The sequence below is a fragment of the Triturus cristatus genome, chromosome 5_2 (assembly GCF_964204655.1).
Source record: "Triturus cristatus chromosome 5_2, aTriCri1.1, whole genome shotgun sequence".
Classification (NCBI taxonomy): domain Eukaryota; kingdom Metazoa; phylum Chordata; class Amphibia; order Caudata; family Salamandridae; genus Triturus; species Triturus cristatus.
Genome location: NC_140588.1, coordinates 199,720,440 through 199,736,782, shown reverse-complemented (window position 1 = coordinate 199,736,782; position 16,343 = coordinate 199,720,440). Strand labels below are relative to the sequence as shown.

Here is a 16,343-nt window from a genome sequence, read left to right as displayed (position 1 = left end):
TTGTTTTTGGGGGAGGACCTGGTGTTGCCGTACCCACGTCCTCTGCCTTTGGGGCTGGATCCACGATATCCACCTCTGGTGGTTTTATCATAGTTACTTTGTGTGCCCACTTTATTGTACTGCTGCTGGGACCCCTGACCTCTAGCTGCTCCTCTATTCCCGGGGCGACGAAAGGAGCCACTACGAAACTGCTGCGACTGTAGAGCCCCCATTGATTTAGCAGTTTCAGTGTCTTTCTTAATTTTTTCGAGGGTAGTGTCAACTTCAGGGCCAAATAAATAGTCTCGGTTGACCGGTTGATTTAAGATATTGTTCTGAATCTCAGGCTTGAAGCCTGAGATTCTCAACCATGCGTGCCTCCTCAACATGACGCTTTTGTTAATCGCCCTCGCTGCAGTGTCGGCTGCATCCAGTGCGCATTTGATGGACGCATTGGTAAGGAGTTGTCCCTCTCTGATAAGGAGCTCAGCAGCCTCTTTATATTCATCTGGCAAATGTTGTAGCAGTGATTCTAGTGTGTCGTAGTGGGACCTGTCATAACGGGCCAGGAGTGCCTGTGTGTTGGCAATGCGCCAGATGTTTGCCGCTTGCGCTGCTATTCTTTTGCCTGATGTCTCCAGCACTTTGGACTCCTTGTCTGGGGGAGGAGCATCACCCGTTGTTTTTGAGTGGTCTCTTTTGCGAGCATAAGCAACAACCATGGAGTCTAAAGGTAACTGACCCCTCATGTACATAGGGTCTCCGGGTGCAGGCTTGTATTTCTTTTCGATTCTGGGGTTCAGCACCCGTGCCCTGGTTGTTTCTTTAAAAATGTCTTTTGCAGGTTTTAGAACTCCCTTTAACATTGGCAGAGTTTTGACAGTTTTTTCAGAGGAGGCGAAAGTGTCCACTAAGAAGTCTTCTTCTACAGTGTCAGAATGGAGTTGCACTCCATGATTGGCAGCAGCCCGTTCTAGGAGGGCATTAAAGGCAGCAGTGTCCTCTGTGGGAGATGTCTTTATATTGTAAAGCTGCGTGTCAGGAGTATCTGGTGCGTTACCCTGGTCGGTGGGGTCATCCCATGCCTGATCCAGGTCTTGCAAGTGATCATCAGGATCGATATCCCCAGGGTAGGTGGTATCATCCCCTACATAGTCCTCTCCTGCGTCTGTCTCTGAATGCGTAGGAGAAAAGGACGGTGGATCCTGATGGAAGGGTTGAAAGTGTTCATGAAGCACGGGTTCTGATCCTGCCGGCAATTTCTGTTTCAGAGGAATTCTGTAGGAGTCCAAGCCCCTCTCTGGCGTGATTTTCCGCTTGCGGAGTATCAACTTACCAGTGTCGGCGTTGATAAAGTGTGCCTGTGAAGGCTCGCTATCGGTTTGTCCAGTGGATGGGGACTGTGTTTGGCGGACACGTGTCCGAATGTCGAACATTTTCGGCGCCGTGGGTGGCGGCAACCCAAATGTGATGTTCGCTGGCGCAGAGTGTGATTTTGCGGCCTTGAGCGTTTCGGGACCCGACGTAGAGTGGAGGGTTGCCCGGTCTCTGATGCGTTGCAACGATGCGGAGACCTGTTGCACGGTGAACGCCGATGGCGCCTTGGAACCGATCGGCACCTTGGAGGTAGGCGTCGAAACTGCATCCGACTTTTTTGCAGTCTTTGGGTCGTCGATTCGAAGGGAGGTATCGACACTTATCGGAGTCGATGACTTGGCATGCGCCGCTGTCTTCGACGTCGACGCAGACGGGTCGGCGACCTTGACCTTGGTGGTTTGTGCCGTAATCTTCGGTGCCAAATGCCGAGACGCCGCGTGGGGACCGAGGGCCTTCTTCTTCGGCTCGACGCGCGGACCCGTTGCGGTGAGCTCGGCACCGAAATCTTTTTTCGCGGTCGGAGCCGACGACCTTTGCCGGGTGTCGAAGGAGTGGAGGGCTTCGAGGCCGTCGAGCCGAACGCAACCAGTTTCACTTTTGGTTTCGATGGAACCGGTGCGATGGACGGTTTCGCTTGAGGGAATCCAGTCGTCTTCGATAATAATGGCTCCTGTGAAATGTTCGAGGCCGGGCCCGGAGGCGGGGCCGAAGAACCCTGTGATCTATCTTAGGTAAGGCACGCAGGCGATCCCTCGACCTGAGCCTCATGACGACTTACGTGTCTCGGCCTCCGTATCGACGGGTTGGCCTAGCTCTTCACTGGAGCTATCTTCCTCGGCCCCAAGGGTTTCATCGTAGTCTCCTACCTCTTTGACGACGTCTTCGCCCTCAAAGATCACCTCATCGTCGTCTTCCGATCGGGAGTCGTGTTCGGAAGCGTGGCTGGAGTCTACGTCTTCTACGCTCTCGGCGTCTTCGTCCTCGGTGCTAAAGATGTTGGCCGGGGCAGGCGCCGATTGCTGCACCTCCAATCTCGCTGCCAGTCGATTCTGGAGAGTTTTCTTCGAGCGGAACCGGGCGATTCCATCGTCGATCGAAGTTCGATGTTCGGACCAAGCAGATCCGAAAAGCTTGAAGAAAGTGCTAAAGCACTAAAGAAACTGGTCGATACCGAACGGGAACAGTACCGACGAGAACTAAAGGCCTTTTGGCCTTAAACTAAATTTTCCTAACTTGAGCTAAGATAAGCACATCCGAACCCAATGGCGGAAAAAAACAATCTAAGGATGGAGAGGATGCCCATGCGCACTGTAGTCCAGGGGAGGAGCCACCTATCTCGTGATACTTCGAAGACTCTTCCAGGACAACAATGTGCAATCATCCGGACCCAACACTAGGCGGCGATCTATGCACAGATATGAATTCAGCAGCCCACATGCCTCGAACATAAAGTGCAGCTAGGATAAACAATTAATGTTATGATGATCTCTCTCCACACTGCAAAACGATCTCAAGACTGTGTTAATTAGACAGACCCCCCAGGATATAGCGGCATGGATTAGCAAATTTAGCGGCACAAATATGGAAATTTAGCGGCACAAATATGGGAATTTAGCGGCAATTTAGCGGCGTTTTATTTGGCAGTTTATCCTACAACAAACCCAGATCTTTGTTTTTTGAGTTATTTAACACCATGAAGCTATGTATATTTGGTTTATTTACAATGTAGAGACTTTGTTTGTCTTCAAGACTACAAATAGGACATAAACCTGTTACTGAATAAATGCCCAGGGTACCTGTATGCTTACGTCCATACTCGTAGGCAGTATAGTTTAAGAGTGCTTGGTGCGGAGAAGCACAAACGCAGAGTTGAAAAAGAAACAGCAGAGTTGGGAGTTTTCTTTAATAATAGCCAAATTAACTCTTTTTGCAACATTAATCAATGTTCTAATAATGTATACTTTGCGGTGTGTATGCAGTTCCGGGATGAAAGGTAATAGCTCGCTGTTCTATATTAGGACTTTAAGTTATAAATTGCAAGTAACAAAAGGATGTCTCTTTTGAAAGCAGTAACCTGCTGATCCGTTTACATCCTACGCATTCTGTAATCTACTTGGTACACGTTCTTTGCAGCAGGCACATTAACCCTCTGCACTAACTTCACCCAAGTCAAACCCTGAACTACACAAAATGCTGATCTCTATCCAGGAAGATAATTAATCACAGGAGTTATCTTGACATTTATGTGAGGCCTGGTCATTGCCCGCGGAAAGAAACGCTGCGGCAGGTGCTTCAAAAGCTTAATAGACTTTCATTGACGGCGCCCCCAGGAAGCCAGCACCCTAAAGCCGGCCCTGAATCAGAGTGCAACGTATAACTATATACAATCTATAGCCCTTCTGCTGCGGCGGCCAGCACGGGTCGATCCTTCACTTTTCTACCGCTGCTGAAAAGAACTCAGGCGATATGGATTCCCACTATTGCCTGTGGAAGCAAATGTTAAGGGCGAGAGACGCCTCCCAGCTCACAGCAGCTTACCTGGGCCTCTGGGCCTCCCGAGACGACGACGATCTGACGATCCACCACCAGCCAGACAACGATACAATGACGATCCAGACCAGCAGCGCCGCTCCAGACCAGGTGAGTCGCGTCGTCATCGTGTCGTCAGCACTGCCTGCTGTGAGGACCCCCCCTAACCCCCTTCTATTGGTCTATTGGACCCGTGGCAAGAGCCACTGGCCCAATAGAACAATAGAAGAGGAAGAGAGGCGCGTGATCTGCTGTCTGCTGCTGGATGGGGGTGGGATGCCGCCAGGATGCCAGGATTTCGCGGGCACTTTTGTAAAAATCGCGGCATTTTTACAAAAGTGCCGATTTCGCGATTTTTTTGCAAATCGCGAAATCCTGGGGGGTCTGATTAGAGCCAAGTGTGTGAAACGCACTTGTTCTCGATCTCATTATAAACAAAATTTCTGAGTGGCAACTGTCACGGATTTAAATATTCGCATGCTGCGGACGCATGCTTGGCACACAGTCTTTGCTGCAGGGCACAGATCTTGCAGGAATGAAATTAGAGGGAACATTGGTGGTGACCTGTCGTGTAGTTCTTACAAAACTATCTAGGATCTACACGTTTAGACAACATAAACGAAGGGATTGGTGTCTAGACTGATTCCAGACACCCCCAAAGGATATGTTAGTCTGTAGACTAGCGAGCTCACAGTGCCACTATAAATCCCCCACCTTACCAAGAAGTGAATTGCTTCTGGAAACTATCGAACGTGACAACTCTGACCCCTCCGGGATCATGGAAACAGTTCAGTACTTTTCGCGCAGCCACTCATGCTCACTTTGTTGCCGAGAGACACACAGAATAAACAGTGGGGACATTTTCAATAAGCATTTATTAAACCAACTTCATTCTTGTATAAAAAATTGTGTCCTGCAACAACCATTAGACAGAAACAGATATACAAGGTTACAAGCACAAACAGAGTGAATAAAAGGTAGAATTCGGCCATGGTGCTAAAACAGTGAATATATGCAGGCATATAGAAACATGGCAGTAATCATTAGTACTCCCAAGATGCAAATCCTAACTAAATGTACCTAGCATGTATGTAGGTATAAAGCCAAGACTCCCTCTAGGAAAGAGCCAACCCCATTATCTGATGGGAGAGAATGACGGACCCCGTCTTGTTCTAGAGTTGGACATCCCGCAAGGGATGTCAGACCACTGCGTGCTGGAGTGTCTGCGTGCAGGGACTTCAGCGTCTCGTGTCAGCATGGAAGCTTCTCCTCTGTTTGCCCAGCGAAGATGGGTACTTCTATACCCGAAAGGACCCTCACGGGTTCTACCTAGATGTGTCACGATACTGTGGGCCTGTCGGCTTAATATGACGATAGTAGGGACGTTTGTACAGAGTTATTCTGCAGGAGATGGTAATCCTGCTGTGATAATGAGAATCCTCATGCATAATAAATTAGGCTAGTTTGAGGGAAACCACACATCATTTATTCGGCACCTAACTAGGTAAAAGGTCCGTGCCAGAGCCGTTATGTAGAGCGAGGTAGGACAAATGTAGGTAAAAGGTTATTAGAAATGGGGGTCTCTAATTGGCAGAGGTAGGTACCGTTGATCAAGTATGGGCCCTTGCTTCTAGTCAGGGAAAGGGGGGTGCACTTCTGGATAACCCCTGCTCACCCCCTTGGAAGCTTGGCACGAGCAGACAGGCTTATCTCAGAGGCAATGTGTAAAGAATTTGTCAACACATACAGCAATACAGTGAAAACACTACAAATGGATACCACACCAGTTTAGAAAAATAAGTAATCTTTACTAGACTTAACACAAGACCAAACTACAAAAATCCACAATACTGTAATCAAAAATAAGTCTTTAAAATAGTAGAAATAGCTTAGTTCAATGTAGATGGTAAAAGCAACACTTTACTCTCAAAGTACCTTGGATGCGTCACGCAACACAAACAAAAGGGTCGCAGGGAAGATTATGCATTGGTTCCTTGCTTCGGGGGGAGGTGATGCATCACGCATCGGTTCCTTACCGGAGAGGAGGTGATGCGTCTGTTTCTTACTGCGTTCCGGTTACGATGCGACAAGACGGCGCTCTGATGCAATGATCCGGTGCGATGCGTCAAAATGGCATCCTGGTTGACATGCGACAACGTGGATGCGATGCGTGGATGGCCGTGCGGCAACTCTGTAGACTCTTGAGGCGCAACAAGCCCTGCGACACGCTTCTCCGGTGATGCGACGGCGGCACGCTTCTCCGTTGAGGAGACAAAATTCCTTGGCGATGCGATTGCAAACCACTGCAGCGGCGACACGCTTCTTCCTTGTTGCGTCGCGCTTCCAGCTCCCAGAGACACGCAGTCTTCTCAGAGGGCCCAAACAACAGCAGGCACCTCTCTGCAGGTAGAATTCCCAGCAAGGGAATTCAGGGGGAGCTGGAGGTGAAGTATTTGTGTCCCTGAGACTTCAGAACAGGAGGCAAGCTCAGACACAAACCCTTGGAGATCTTCTTCAAGATAAAGTAAACACAACAAAGTCCTTTTTTCCTTTCCTTGGCAATAAAGTAACCACTGCAGGCCAACCCCAACAGCAAACAGCACAGGGGCAGTAATCTTCCTTCAGCTTCTCTGGTTCTTCTCCTTGGCAAAGGTTCGACTTGATGCCCAGAAGTGACCTATAGTTCTGGGGTCTGGGCCCCAATATTTATACTGCAAAATCCTTGGTCCTCTGAAGGCAGGGGGTGTCTGTGCCCAGCGAAAACCAGTTCAGTCCTTCCTGGCAGGAGGTGGAGACAGTATTGTTAAAAGCAGATCTGGCCCAGGTAGCTATAAGGAAATCTCCTCCCACTACTCTATACTATGAAGGCTCAGGTCAGTGAAAGGAAAACTCCTCCCCCTACTCTCTATTCAATACAGGTCCCATTCAGCTCAGCCCTGATCCATCAGACTGCTGGAGCCAAGGCCCTCTCCAGCCCAGTCACTCACAAACCAGACATGGAATACACAAACCTAGCAGAGGCATGCTGGATGGTTAGGCAAGAAAATACCTACTTTCTAAGAGTGGTATTTTCAAACACAGAATGTAAAAATCACCCTCACTAAAAGATGTATTTTAACTTTCTGAGCTCAGGCATACTGTGGAGAAGTGTGGCTCAATGGTTAGAGCGGCAGATCCTGATGCAGAGGTCTGGCCCGGGACCAGGGTTCAATTCCCTGCCTCGGCGGTTCTTGGGCTCAAAATTCCACGGACCTGACAATTCTCGCCTCGGTGCCTATTCCAGTCATGGAGTCGCACTCTGCAACTCTGGCAATAGCTTGCTTAATCTCCACAACGGCCCCCACAACGCGAAGGATGCCTGGCCTCCACCTTGGGGGTGCCCAGGAGGGGACACCTCACAGGGAAAGCCAGGATGGGTCAGACTGATTTGCATATGGCCATGTCTGAACTGGGGTGGCAGAGTGGGCTAAAGAACGGTGATGGATCAAACCCAGATCTGTTGACTGGGTGTGAGTGTTTGATTGGTTCTGATGCTCCGTCCATCACCACCCCCTTTTGTACCGAGGATGGGTTTCACAGCGGTATTCGTACAAGCGCCTTGAGACCCTTGTGGGTGAGTAGTGCGCTATACAAGTGTCAATTTACATTTATACTAAACGTTATTTTCCTGTCTCGTTTCTAGGATCAGTTAGGATTATTAGATGTTATAATCAAACAGCCTATTCTGGCCAATAGGAACAGATAGCCTTGCAATAGTGAAATACGAAATTGGATGTTATTCACTATCAGGACATGCCACACACATCAGGGCATGTCCTACCTTTTACATATAATGCACCCTGCCCTTAGGCCTACCTTAGGGGTGACTAATATGTAGAAAAGGGAAGGTTTAGGGACTGGCAAGTAGGTGCACTTGCCAAGTCGACATGACAGTCCCAGACTGCACACAGGCTCTGCAAAGGCAGGCCTGAGCCATAGTTTACAAGCTGCTTCTGTGGGTGGCGCAATCAGTGCTGCAAGCCCACCAGTAGCATTTGATTTACAGGCCCTGGGCACACATGGTGCACTGTACTAGGGCCCGACGAGTAAATCAAATAAGCCAATCATGGAGTCACTAATCAAATACATCCATTTCCAATAGGGAGCACTTGCACTTTGACACTGAAAAGCAGTGGCAAAGGGCCCCAAAGCATCTAGACCAGCAAAAACATAGCAAAACACAGGAGGCAACAGTGAAAAAATGGAAGGGAGACACATGCCAATGGTGCCAGGTCTAAGTCGTGCAACTACCTAGGCCCATACTGGGGTACACTGGGGCTCATAACAGACCCAAGGGGGCAAAGCCTGTGTAAGGCCCAAATGCATTTCCTAGATATCAGAGCCCAGAGGCACAACTCTGCCAAGAAGTGCAGTAAAGCGATGCACCAACACACACAAGATCTTAAGCTACTATTCTATGGGATTGCAACCCTCTGCAACCCCCTGGCTGGCTCACCACTTTGATGTTGTCCTTCCGAGACCAGCCCTCTGCTTCCTCTACCCTTCCTTCTAAAGAACGCATTCAGTCAGAGAATCAGGAGCTTGTGTTGATGATCTTGAGATAGTGCTGGTAAATCACATGTAAGAAATTGACTCCAATTTTCTTTTCACGCTTGATCAATAATCTTGGTTTTGTCCTGTGTTTGCGTGCTAGCCCGGTATCGTGGACAGCCCAGCCACGTGTACATAAATCACTTAAGAACATGGGGCGAAATCGCACCCCACTCAGGGCGCACTGCATTCCTTCAAGCATTACACAGATGCCACAATTAGACCAGTTTGTCAAAAGTTTCTTTTCATTTAATCCGCTGTTTGTAGTACATTTATTGTTGTTATTCCAGTCACATGATGGACACTTATGTTCACAATTTCCTTAATGCTGTAGATATGCCGATACAGGCCTTATACTAGAGCATGGTGTAAACATAGATACTCCTCGATAAATGATTATCATCACCCAATGCATTTCGGGCCCAGATTGGCCCTTCGTCAGGGGTTCTCTACAAATTGAAAACATTAATGTTAGACTGTGACTTTAAATAACTCGTTACTTATCGTATTTTACACGTGATGTAAAAAACTGTGAAAAATACATGCTTAAAACTGTGGTTTACCCCATTTTCAACGTTGTGCCCTCTGAGTTCGAAATAGTGCATTTAACTAAATGTCTGTCCGTTCGTTCCTCCCCCACTCGTTTAACCCGTTCCTCTCTTCCGCTCTAGTTTCTCAATTTACTTATTCATCCGGGAGGGTGATAGTAATATGAGAGGTTAACACTCCGATGAAGGGTAGAAAAGCATTATTATGAAGGTATATAGCGTGTTAAAAATCTGGCACACATTGCAGTGGGTAATGTTAGTAAGAGACGGAGAAATGAGGGGCTGCATTACATAGAAATTAACGTCAGGATGAACAGAGTGAGAGGTTACCACACGAAAATTAACGCAGCGATCACATTACAACAGATTTAGGATTTTGAAGACTAGAACATTATAGATAAACGGGATGATGTTGAAGATTAACACATTTGGTTTAAATACAATGTGTGAGTAAACACGAGCTTGCGAAATGCGCAAACGGAAAAACAGGAGGAGGCTTTCAACAGCAAATGTGATGCATTATGGGTTTGGTAGTACAATGGATCGGTGGGCGTTAAGCAGAGGAATCAGTATGGGCGGGGACACGTCACAGGGGTGTTAAATGGAGTGAGGAAGTGAAGCACTCTGAATGGCTTCAAACAGGAGTGGAAGCGGTTATCAGCACAAGCAAGGTACGGGCTCGTTTAACAAGGTTTTGTCAGAGACAATTATGTGATAAGAGGTCGTTTTCACATGAATAAGTACATTGAGAAACTAGAGCGGAAGAGAGGAAAGGGTTAAATGAGTGGGAGAGGAACGAACGGACAGAAATTTAGTTAAATGCACTATTTTGAATTCAGAGGGCACAACGTTGATAATGGGGTAAACCACAGTTTTAAGCATGTATTTTTCACAGTTTTTTACATCACGTGTAAAATACGATAAGTATCGAGTTATTTAAAGTCACAGTCTAACATTAATGTTTTCAATTTGTAGAGAACCCCTGACTAAGGGCCAATCTGGGCCCGAAATGCATTGGGTGATGATAATCATTTATCGAGGAGTATCTATGTTTACACCATGCTCTAGTATAAGGCCCGTATCGGCATATCTACAGCATTAAGGAAATTGTAAACACAAGTGTCCATCATGTTACTGGAATACCAACAATAAATGTACTACAAACAGCGGATTAAATGAAAAAACACTTTTGACAAACGGGTCTAATTGTGGCATCTGTGTAATGCTGAGAAGGAATGCAGTGCGCCCGGAGTGGGGTGCGATTTCGCCCCATGTTCTCAAGTGATAGTGCTGGTAAACCCTGAAGAGTCTCTTCTGCACAGACGAGTTGTTCAGTCAGTTTCTTGTGATCATTCCTGAGGAGATTAAGGTCTATTGCAATGGCACCTACCTTGGCCTCCAAAGAATGTGTCGTGCTAATAGCTTCCAGGATAACATTATCCGTGGTTTTTCATTTTTAAAGAGTTACTCGTGTCTAGTGGTCTTTCTGTCCATCACACGTAGAGGTCACTATATTTTTGGCTCCTACAGTATTCTTAACTTCCCATATTTCCATAATGACCAGTATCTCAGTTATCATAATATATTCAGTGTTTCCAATAATGCCATCTATTTCAGACTGCCAGTTTAGCGCACACTGTATTCAGTTTGAAATAACATTTTTAGACCACCTGGAGGAAGTCATAGTTAAAGAAACGCTTACTTCAGGTACCTATGAGCGGGGCACTTGGCTCTAGTATGGTTGATGGCTTCTGCTGATGATGGGGGCAGGTCTGCTGGACGGTTGGACCTTGTGTTTGATTGAGCTGGGTAGGGCTAGTGTGGTTTTGTCAGTGGATCTGCTAGCACCAGCACTACAGGTGGTGGGGTATAGATGACAATGGTGCAGTACTACTGTTACCGGTCCTCATCGCTTGCTGGGCCAGGTGGTTGACTCATTGTGAGAAAGTGGCTCTGTATATACTGTTCCCAAATAGGTACAGGGTGTACAGAGTCCACAGTCCCCAGACGCTTGGCAGAGGCTAAAGTTAGATATAACCTTACTCTCTAAAGTGGTAGCTTGGTCGAGCAGTAAGGCAGTATCAGAGGACAGTGTAAAGCATTTGTTGTACACACTCAGTCAGCAAATAGTTCCACACACTCAATAACTGAACTCTAGGCCAATGGTTTATATATAAAAAAATATTTGCTTGTTTTATTTTAGAACCAACAATTGGAATTAAAATATACTTTCTCAGAAGGAGATGCTTTATATAAATACTTTTGCAATATGCAATTGACTTTTGTAAACAGTTACAAGTGGTTGCAATAGGCAACACTATTTTAAACACAATAATGCATGGAGTTCAATGGAAGTTATGTTATTTGCAACCGATTACTTTTAGGATTACTTTTGGAATTCCAGGACTGGATCCTAGATTCAGTCCTGGGTCAGTACTTTGAATCCAGTGATAAAAATCGACTTAATTACAGTGATGATTTTTAGACAATATGTTGCTATTTTAAAAGTTGACACTTCGAAAATATTTCATAGAAAACAGTCAATGATTCCCTATGGCAGAAAAGTCAAGTTACAGGTATAGTATGTTCTTGTTACTTTTGTAATCCAGTACTGGGTACCTAGACTCAGTACTGGGACCTTTATCCAAAACAGGTAAGTAATTACGTTTTCAGATATTATACGATTTTTAAAGAATATTTAAAGATTGCAGAAATTGACAGAAGAAATTTCACAGAAAAACAGTCAATGATTTCCTATGGGAGAAAATTGGGTTACTGGCAAGTACAGTTGTAAGTATTTTTCAGAGTCAGTGCTGGGCACCAAGATCCAGCACTGAGAGCAGGTGAGTATTTTCGTTTGTTACTCGGCTGATTTGTGGTGAATATTTTAAGATTTGAAAAGTCCACACTTAGAAGAAATTTCAGGAAAAAGTCAGTCAATGTTACCCTATGAAGAAAATAGAGTTATCGGTTTAAAGGTAAGTACTCGACTGGCAGAGTTGAGGTTCTGGGCATAGACTCAGGGGTCCCCCAGGGTCAGGTAGGTACAGTTGGTTCACCCTCAGCGGCACAAGGGCGGCTGGGTGCAGAGAGAGTTAGGCCCAATGTTATCCTATGAGGGATAGGGGGGCCTTGGTTGGTGGCTGCTGACTAGCAAGCCACGCGGCTGTGGGAGCTGGGCTCCTGGTCACTTACTCAGGGCAAGTGGGGAACTAGGTAGGTGTAGAGGTTGCACTGCCAAGGCCACTCGGGCGGCTGGGTGCAGGGTGCTTTTGAGCCTTCGGGCGCTCAATTGATTTCAATGGGAAATCTCCAGTTTAGAAAAAGACTGCAATCTCGAGGACGAGGATTCTTCAGGTGCCACCACCACTTCGAGAGGTAAGTTGGGGAGTTGGAGGATAGGTAGGTACCCCAGGATTGGGCACAGGGGGCTGCGGGGCTCCGCGTGCAGGGGTGCCTTTTGGTGTCGGGAAATCTTACCCTCTGTTGATCGCTGTAAGGGGGGCACCTTGTTCTGAGGCTGCAGGCTTCTTCAGGAGTGTCGAGGGAGGTCCTTGGGTGCCGGACTCAGGGTCACAGTCGCCGTGGGGTCGTCCTCGTGGTCTTTGTTCACTCCAGCACTGGCCAGGCTTGGCTGGTGCAGAGTGTGCTGGGTTCGCGGTTCCGGGCTGCTGCCAGGGATTAGAAGTAGGTTTTGAGTAGAGCCTCTACTCATGGGAGTCCCAGGGGCTTAGAGCCAAAAGGTAGCCAGGTCCTCCGGGGTTTGCGAGGTTGCTGGCCACAAGAGATGCCGGGTTGGAGCAGGAGTAGGTTCGAGGGTCGACAGGTCGGTAGGACTGGGGCCAAAGCAGTTGGTGTCTTCCTCTTCTTAGCAGCTGCAGGGCAGGTCTTCTTTCTTCTTGCTCTTCTTTGTATTTTGGAATCTGGAATCTGGGGAAGGAAGGTTCAGGGTGCCCCTAAATACTAGATTTAGGGGCGTTACAGGTAGGTGAAGGGCAGGGGCCAATGTGTCCCTGTCCTGGGGTGGGTACACCCCCTATCCTGCCTCTCTCCTGTGGGAGGGGGGCAGGAGTCTAGTCCTGATTGGGCAGGGCTTCCCATCTTCAAGATGGCGAGAGCCCGGAGATGTGCTTCACCTCGCCTCCCCCACCAGAGGGGTGGCACATCCCCTGTCCTTATTTGGGGTTTCCGGCCAAGCTTCCCGCCAGAGTGGGGGGTTGCAGTGGCCTGGGGAAGCTCACAGAGGCGGCATGCCTTTTAAGCTTCCCCCTGCCCAACCTGGGGGAGGAGATTTAGCACCTCGCCCAGGATGTGCATTGTTGCAGACCCAGGAGAGCAGGGGCACTCCTACCCAGGGGTCCAGCAACCAGCAACATGTATGCTGTGCGGCAGCCTAGGCAGCCTCAGAACAGACGTGGATTGTAGGTTTAGGTTTCAGGGGGCCTCTCTAAGATACCCTCTGTGGTGCTTGGTACCTTAAATCCCACACTGGCATCAGTGTGGATTTAATGTGCTGAGCAGTTTTATACCAAACTTCAGTCTTCAGTGCTGCCATTATGGTGCTGTGGAGTTCGTGTTTGACAAGCTCACAGCACCATATACTCTTAGATGGCAGCACTGCACTTACAGGACCCAGGAATGGACCTGGGTACTGTAGGGGCACAGGGCTCCTGCCTCTGTGCCCACATCACTAGCATAGGGTACCCAGCTAGAGGGGTGGCTGATGTATGCCAGGGCAGTGTAGGTTGTGGGCATGGCACACAGGGATGTGTGCCATGTCGACTCTCTGCTTTGTCTTGTATCCAGACACTCAGCCTGCAGAAGCAGTGTGTGTGTGTGTGTTAGGATACAGGGCCTCTAAGGGTGGCACAATGAGTGCTGCAGCCCTTAGAGGCCTTCCCTGGTCACAAGGCCCTGGGTACCTAGGGTACCATTTACCAGGGGCTGACATGTGGCCAGGGTTTGCCAATTTGGGTTTTGGCTGTTAGGCAGTTTTTAGAGAAGGAACACAGGCCCTGGGTACCTGATTGGCAGGAGCCCAGGGCACAACAAGGAAAAGTCCATCAGCTATTAGGCAAAAAAAGGGGGGGGGTTACTGCAACAGAAACCCACTTTCTTACACTCATGTGCTAAGGGTCATCGTGGAGCAGGAGAGGGCATTTTAGATTTGTGACTTTTCCAACTCCGACACAGTGCTGTGTCAGAAGCGCAGGAATACGTGAAAGGTAGCATAACTTGATACACATCTTTCCAAGGAGCCTGGCAAATGCTGCTTGCCATTTCACATTTTATGTTGCTGCAAGCTACTTATTGCTCAAACGCTACAAGTTGAACCACCGGCATCCGGGTGACAATGGTCCATGGGATGCAGTTGCTTCAGCAAACCTGCAGGGACAGGACAAAACACTATGATCTACATACAAAAATCTCACTTGTATCTGGCCATAATTTAGAGCCTAGCTGTAAATCAAATAACAAATGTGCATAAGCTATATATAAAATGCAAATGCCTGACTTTTGGTATGCTCGAAGTGCTATATAGCTTCAAAACCAAAAGGGGTTATCTAAGGCAGCATAAGTGATTCATTGTTTGCCTACCCGATCCCTAGGAGACAATTAGACTATATCAACTACTAGCTCAATGCTCACATTAAAATCTCCTTCTCTGATATACTGTTTAGGTAGTAAAAGGCTTCTGAGGGGTAAAGGTAATTTGGGATGGTTCTAATTGAGGAAGTCTTACCTTTCTTTCCCAACTCTCATTGAAGCAGGGCAACGGCAGGTTTGGAAGGAAAGGAATCCAAATGATTTACAATGAATGCCCCATTGCACCCGACCCCAACTATTTGAATCACTTCTGGCACAATGAGATAAAGGTACTAACCCAATATAAGAGCAAGAAACAAACTGATGCAAATACTAATTTCAGCATAACTGAAGACAACTTTTCGTAATTGCAATTAAGTGGTAAGGTGGAGCTCCTCAATCAACAAATTTAAAAAGAATCTTAAACAGTATAGGAAATCATTACCATGCAGAATATAACAGAACAACCGATTTAGCCACTTTTTCCAATAAAATTACGTTAAAAGGGTACATTAGGAATGCATTGCATTATTTGAATGAATTCTAACAGTACCTGCAATGTGGAAAAAAGCAACAAAAATTATCAACCGTCACTCTAATTTACTTCTGGCACTCTACTGCCCGTTCCATCCTCTATGACAATTAAAATTATTGTGGTCGATTATAATGACCACAAGTTTGGTGAACTTACCTTTCTTTTTCCTGTAGTTTCCCAAAGAGATAAATCTGCCCAGGTTGTGTTGGAAAAGCATTTTTCTCCTGGACTGCAACTGTTAATTTCCTTAAAAACAAACATGAATTTAAATAAGTCAAATACAAAACATGAAATGGAGTGTGGAACATCAGTTTAAAGGTACATCTAGTATTAAACATACAAATGTCCATGCTCTCAATCCTACCCAAGTGGTTGGGAATTATTAATCAGTAGCAAACCATGCCGGAAACAGCTTTTTATATCAGGCGCTTTTAGTTTAAGACTTTTAAGCCCCTGTTGTGCAATTCCATACTTTGTTTGTCCACTCCTCCAACCACTTAACATACACCATAAAATGTAAGCTGTAGCTTGGTATCATAGTTCTATCAGCAACTGCTTGTGCAACATATTCCGCTCCTTATTAGATTTTCTGCACCTCGCGATTGAGAAAGTTCTAAATTATTTTATTTTGAGGCTTCTGTGTTGTATCCGTCTGCCACCTAGACTTGCATGCGGTTACGATATTCATACAATTTTAAACAAGGTTTACTCTGCTTAGTCATAAGGCCTATGTCAGCAGACTAGGGAAAATTCAGCCGTTTGAGACTTACAAGTACTATGCTAGTTCAGCACAGATCACTCGCATACAAACCAAGGATGTGAGATCTCTTACAGAATAGCCAATGTGGTCATCAGACCATTGTATGCAGACTTCCATTTTCTTCATGCCGTTTTCTACCTCTCTCGGATCTAGCATGTAACATCATCTGAAATAAAGATAGTCATCCAAAATGCTAAAAGTCCAAGGGCACTAGAGGCTTTATTAATTCTGGACACTGGAAGATAGATATCACAGTATCCCATCAGGCTGGTCTCAACCGAGGCATGGGGGGGGAAAACGGCCCCAATCATGCTTTAGCTAAATTCATTCATCATCACTACAGTTCTTGTGGGCTTCAGCTCCATCTTCTAAAATGCTGTTTTAATTCATCTCAACTCTGCCTTTTTTGTGCCATTTCTTGAGAAACCAGAGCTTCCTA

At 46.7% G+C, this 16,343-nt stretch overlaps 1 protein-coding gene across 2 annotated transcripts in view; it reads right to left on the bottom strand.

Annotated features, from left to right (window-relative positions):
• ADNP2 (ADNP homeobox 2) overlaps positions 1 to 16,343 on the bottom strand; it is an 82,916-nt gene that overhangs the window by 18,080 nt on the left and 48,493 nt on the right. For both annotated transcript variants that reach the window (XM_085606988.1, XM_085606989.1), the window contains exon 3: positions 15,301 to 15,390. In XM_085606988.1, coding sequence (XP_085463114.1) covers positions 15,301 to 15,390 — 90 coding nt within the window. The remainder of the gene's footprint in view (positions 1 to 15,300; positions 15,391 to 16,343) is intronic.